General features: G+C 38.3%; 1 protein-coding gene across 1 annotated transcript; it reads right to left on the minus strand.

The window, feature by feature from the left end:
• Nucleotides 1–2,346: 2,346 nt before the first annotated feature.
• LOC114564492 (interferon-induced protein 44) lies at nucleotides 2,347–6,178 on the minus strand. Its single transcript, XM_028591871.1, has 8 exons — nucleotides 6,029–6,178; nucleotides 5,643–5,675; nucleotides 5,260–5,293; nucleotides 4,388–4,577; nucleotides 4,014–4,163; nucleotides 3,254–3,422; nucleotides 2,824–2,924; nucleotides 2,347–2,696 (listed from the first exon to the last, which is right to left on the minus strand). Exons 1-8 carry the CDS (start codon nucleotides 6,075–6,077, stop codon nucleotides 2,538–2,540), a joined length of 885 nt encoding a protein of 294 aa, XP_028447672.1. The 5' UTR covers nucleotides 6,078–6,178; the 3' UTR covers nucleotides 2,347–2,537.
• Nucleotides 6,179–6,415: the final 237 nt, after the last annotated feature.

A 6,415-nucleotide genomic window follows, 5' to 3' on the forward strand; every position in this document is an offset into this window, starting at 1 on the left:
TTCTAGATTCCATTCCTATTTTCATAACCTGACTGCAGCATACAATTTATTATTTAAAACATAATACATAAGCATAGTTTTAACTTTTTACAACCTAACAATATCTACTAAGATTTGGCTGAACTCTTAGTCCAGTCTCCCTCAGCGTCAGTCCATGGTTCACAACATGGTCCACTAGTGTTGCGCGACTTTCATTTGATAAATTTGGTCCTCTTCTTCTTTGAGCAGATTCTCCGGCTTTAGGTCTTCCTCTCCCTCTCCCTCTCCCTCTCCCTCTCCCTCTACCTCCACCTCGGCCTCTACCTCTGGCTGGGCCTCTTCCTCTTCCTCTACCTCCTTCTCCTCCTCTGTGGATTCTCCCTCTCACTCTCATTCTTCTTCTTCTTCTGACTCCTTCCATTTTGGTTGAAGGCAGGTGAACTTACCTGCTGCATTTTATATAGTGCTTAAAACTGATTGGTGTGTCTATAATTAAGCCATCATGTGTTTGCGTACCTGGTGGCTGTGTTTAACCACTTGGTTCATGTGTGTGTTCATTTGAAAGCCTTTGCTTTGAAATTGCAAGGAAATGACATCATGATAAATTTCTGTGTCAAATGCATACAAGTGTGTTTAGTTTTTTGCAAATCACTGTGTGTGATGTTTTGCAAAAAGTGTGAAGCTGACAATGTGCTTACAGTTGTGCTAATCTAGGCCAGTGTTTTGCTTCTTGAGTCTAAGGTTTTGCTACTTGTGGGAAAGTTTTAATTTTAGTGTGTAAGCAATTGTAAAAAACTGTAAAGATCTTCCAATATGTTCAGCTCTTTTCTACATGACAGTGTGAAATGTGTCTGCAGATTCCCACTGAGAGAAAAGAGAACAGTTGGTAACACTTCACTTGAAGTTTTCTACATAAGAGTGACATAAGAGTGACATGATACTGTCATGACACATGAACCCTAACCCTAACCATAACCAGAACTTGTCATGACAAAACCGAATGACGCTTACTAAAAAAGCGTTATGTCATAAACATTTATGACTTGTTTATAATGTTTTATGACACATTCATGACAGTGTCATGTCACTCTTATGTAGAAAACCTTCAAGTAAAGTGTAACCGAACAGTTTGACCGTGAGTCCAGCAGAGGGCGCCGTGACATCACTGATAAACTTCTGACAGCTTCCTTTTGACTCATAAAAACATTCAGACGCTCATTTTTATTTCCAAACACAGATTTAAAGGGCCGGACACGTTGGAAGAGTCAGACCCAGACACAACTCAGGATGGACCAGATGAAAGTTATTATCTGGAACGATGAAATGTTTCTATTACTGGGTCATGGTTCATAATGATGATCAGAAATCACCTGAAACACACAGAACGCTAGTTTAGATGGTTCTTATTTAAAACATGCACTCAACACATTCAGCCTCTTTTCTCTTATGCAACAGTTATTCTGTACGTACAGTATATATGTTTATGTGTTTATAGTTTTATTTCATATTAATGTTTAATGTTTGTTTGTTTATGTTTTGCACCTTTCACCGAGGCAAATCACTTTAAAGAAGAGATGAAATGGACACATACACACGCACACACACACACACACATATACACACACATACACACACACATATACACATACACACATATTGTGCCCCTGTAAAAGGGGAAAATAGAATTTCAGTTTTTATTCCCACTGCGATACATCAACCAATGTGTCCCTGAGCAAAGCACACCGAGTTGCTCCAGAGGCGGCAACCTCTGACATATAAAGCAACTGTAAGCTAAATGACATGTAATGTAATGTAATGTTTGCTGTTTGGGCACATTGTTGACATTGGGGAACATGTGGTTTTTCTACCAGGCCAAGATATAACCAGGTCCACCTGAAAAATATCAGTTTCTTCACCACCAGCAACATCCCTGGTTTGACTCCATGTCCACATTCCCCCTGGAGAACCAGGTTCACCTGGGAAGGTGTTTACAGTTTCAGTGACCTTTGAGATGACTAGTAGGATGCTGATAGGTCGACTAACTACTGACCTGTTTATCACCAGATGGATACTCATGGGTTATAGCAGATTTATACTCATGGGTTATAGCAGGCTTTATAGCAGGCTTTAAGGCAATGGGAAAGTTGCTCTCATTATGTATGTACGTTGCTAGAGACAGTATATGAGTGTGAGTAGTAATGCAATGTGATTGTTTATTTTGTTTAAATAAGATAATGTTGTTATGGAGAAGAAAATTAGTAAATCCTGAGTTAGTACAGCCGTGTATGAGGCCATGCACACCTAGAAATTCCTTTCATACATTCAAGTAACAAGTGTTGATGAAAATAGTAACACATGCACACTGACTGCAAGCCACAGAATTTATTCATCACAAACATGCAAACATGCAATTACATGTATGTGTTGGTAACTAGGATCAGATCCCAGCTGTCTTATAGAGACAACAGTCTTCATCAAATACAGACATTAACTGTCAAAGCTATCTGCCAACAGATTATAACTGGACATCCCAGACTCTCTGCTTTTAATATTTAGATTCATTTCTCAATGAAGTTGTCTCCAAGGCTGATCATTTGTCTCAGTGCACTCAGGATCAGAGTGTTGACATCATCATTGATGTGGGTTTCATCACTGTAGTTCTTCACAGGAAAGATGTAGTTCTCTGGGACTCCCACTGCTGCGCTGAAGTCTTTCACCTGAGTGTTAAACAATGGGAGTTAATGTGGGTTTCTGTGCTCATATATAGAACTTAAAATATTTGGACTACAAGTTAAAACATATGAGGTTATATTTCTGTACAGACTTAGAAAAACAGAAACTCACCTTTTGCTTCAGCTGCTGGCTCTTGTACACATTCTTCAGATCCTTTTTAGTTTCAGGACAGGCTGAATCAATGTGGGTGCCTATTGCCATTTGGGGAATCCCTGCAGACAGAAACACACTCAGTAGTTTAGCTTTTTCAGGAAGTTTCTCTTCATAAAATCCAACAAACAAAAAGAAGAGTTTTTACTTTGTAAAAAAAACTATAAACGTCTGAAAAATCTCTCAGTAAAAATGCAAACTTAAATCAGGAAAAAGCTTAAATCTGATCTGAAACCTGAACATTATTTTAGTTTTTTAGTCCTGATCTTTATATTATGGGCTGTATTAAACTGTGTTAAATTATTGATTATGAGCTCAGTGTTGAAGTGCTGAACTCATGTTTGAGTGTTGGAGTCTGACCTCTGACTAGAGATCAAGTTAACCTGCTTACCCAGCTCACTGGCTGCCTCTCTGATGTCGGCCATCTTCTTCAGAACTGAGTCTGTAATTCCTGCTGAGTCAGCAGAAAGCACACAAACCAGAACATGGACTTTGTCGTCTGCAGAGGGACGGGGGTTGTAGCCTGGATCCTCAGGAGACAGTGGAGATGAAGGCTTGAACTGGAAAACATAATTACAATTACAACAGTGAAAACACTTTGAAACTTAGTTTAAAACGTAATGTGCAATATAATCGTTTTTTCCATTTCCATTGTTTGTGTGATTGTTAGGAGGTGAATTCATGATCCAAATCTGAATAATAACAGAGTCCTAGGCAAGGTTATAATGGTTAACTACACTATAATAACTTTGGACCTAGGACACCTCAGCCTGCTGGTGTTGCAGCATTTCAACTCTTACTTCATTAAAATGACAAACGTCATATTAGCCGATCACTTAGTCATGTTAAAGAGCCCCTATTAACCTTTTTTGGATCTCCCCCATATTTTAGTGTGTTGTATAGTTTTTTGTGTATGTAATAGATATATAAAGTACAAAAGAACACATTTCACTCCAAATGGATCTTTCTCTCCCACAGAGAGCACTTGAGAGAGGGGAAGACATGCAGGAAATTGTCACAGGTCAGATTCGAGCCCTGGACCTCTGCATCGAGGCATAAACCTCTCAGTATATGTGCACCTTCTCTACCCACTGAGCCAACCCGGCCACATAACAGGGTCTCTTTAAAGTTGACTAAAGGGACAGTCGTACCTGGTAACCCTCCTTCACATGTCCTTTCAGGGCCAGTTTGATGTCGTCAGCACAGATTCCATCTCCATCCTTCAGATCCATGACGTCATTGAAGACGAAATGACAGAATGTCTCTGAGTTTCCTTCTTTTCTGATTTTAAACGTTTCATACTGTAACACAACAAGATGAAATGCTGGTTTTAATCACAATAATCTACAGATATATGGTTCTCAGTGTTTATTCTGTATGAAGTCCCTGATACATTAATGTCAGACTAAACTCTGTTTATTCTCATGCAGATCATTTAGTTAGGGTTAAGTTGGGGGAAAAGTTAAAGAGAAAGATTTATCAAACAGTTGATGTTTCTTTAGAGGTTGATCTAAAGTTGTCTTACTGTTCCATTGTAACTTTTGTCAGAGGTCAAAGCATCAGTAGTCACTCTGCCTTGTATGACGCTGCAGACAGACTTGATGAAGCTGGACTTTCCAGCTCCGTCAGGTCCATACAGAAGGATTCGGACATGTTTGATGTCCTTGTTTCCAGGCTTATACTCCTTCACATACTGGAGATCCCTCGCATTGTCTCTGTTAAGACAGGATCACATTTACTTTTAGATTTTAAAGAATTCCCCAAATGTGTCCTGCTTGATAAAAGTCCAGTTACCTTTCATAAAGTCTAACTCTTGTATACATTTGAAACTGAATTCCAATAGAGTTGAAACCTGAGTTTACTATTATGAAATTTGATTCAGTTGTTCTGAAACTGAGTTTGAGTCTCACTGAAAGTCTCTATCTAAACTTCTCCATTCAGTTGTCAGTTTAAGTGTACTGAGACAAACATCCTTTGGTTAAGGAAGAGCAATCGGGTGCAGATTCACAGAACTCTGATCAATGTACATTTTGATAGTTTGTTTATTGGATTAAATCCAAACCCAACCTTCAGTTAGTGTCTGTAGCACCTCTCTGCTGGGTCTAACCTATCAACAAGCTTCCTGTTGCTGTGTTACTCCGGTTAGACTCACCAGGAACCAGGTTTAGAATTCAAGTTGCTCCAGCCGCTACCTGAAGGTCTGTCTCCAGAGCTGCAACCTGCTCTCCTCCCAGCTAAGGCTCCTCCAAGGATTTATAGTATCACTATTTTTATTATTATTATATATTATTATCATTAACTAATCTGTCCTATCAATAAAGGCAACCAAAGCCAATACTACACTTGTGTAGATTATGTTGAATAGCAGAGAGCAGAAACAAGAAGAAGTGAACTCACCCCCAAGATATTTTCCTCCATGGTTCACTCACAGCTGAAGAGGAATTATGTAATTACTTACATTGATTAACAACATCTATCATTTTTTATGAATAATGATTATAATAAAAGATCGAGCCTACAAAGAAACACATTTAGAAAACATGTAAATATAGTCTGCAACACTTTTCATCACTTGGAATAAATACAGTTAATATATTGCAAAATTAAGTTGATTTGTAGAATGTATTTGTTCACTCAAAGCTGAAGAGAAAATGGTGTAATCATTAGGTAATAAGCAAATAAATCTAAATTGAGTAGACAAAATGATTAGCATGTTTAATTCTCTATGAAAATATATTATAAAAAAAGTTCAGAGTTCAGAAATAAGCTTCATATCTTACTGAATGAACGTGCGGCCCTCATATAAATCGTTCCTGGAAAGAAAAACATTTAAACATCAGACAACATTCCTCACAGATCAGGGTAGTAATGAGAGTGAGCTCAGTGTTTGGATGGGACCAGAGTCACATCATCACATCGTTATATATCAATGTTTGTCATCTAGCTTCTGTAATCTGCACTACTAATCCTACTAGATAATGATAAAACAAAGGAGTCGGAAAACAAAACCTTCCTCTTATTTTAAGTCTCACTTCATTCATAAAATACTTAAAAACATATATATTGCAAATATTCAAAGTATTAATAATTATAATATAAAACAACAAAAACTTCCAGTCTACTGAGAAACACAATTTACTGAGAAACATACTATAAACATACTTACCAACATGTCCAGACCCACTAACATTGACGGTACTAGAGTGGTTCCCCATCTTGTAGCTGTAGGTGATCTGCTGCAGAGATCAGAACTCAGAGCCTCTTTATAGAACACATCCTCCCTGTTTCACCTCTTTATAGAACACATCCTCCCTGTTTCACCAACCATGTGACTTACTGTGTTTCTACCTGTTACTAACTTAGATAATCAACTCTGATTCTGATAGAAGTCCTGCCCATCTGTTATCTGATTACTCATGTGGGTGTGTGTGTGTGTGTCTCTGTGAGTGTGTCTGTGTGTGTGTGTGTGTGTGAGAGTGTGTGTGTGTGTGTGTGAGTGTGTGTGTGTGTGTGTGTCTGTGTGTGTGTGAGAGAGAGAGTGTGTGTGTGTGTG

The sequence above is a fragment of the Perca flavescens genome, chromosome 11 (genome assembly GCF_004354835.1).
Source record: "Perca flavescens isolate YP-PL-M2 chromosome 11, PFLA_1.0, whole genome shotgun sequence".
Lineage (NCBI taxonomy): Eukaryota > Metazoa > Chordata > Actinopteri > Perciformes > Percidae > Perca > Perca flavescens.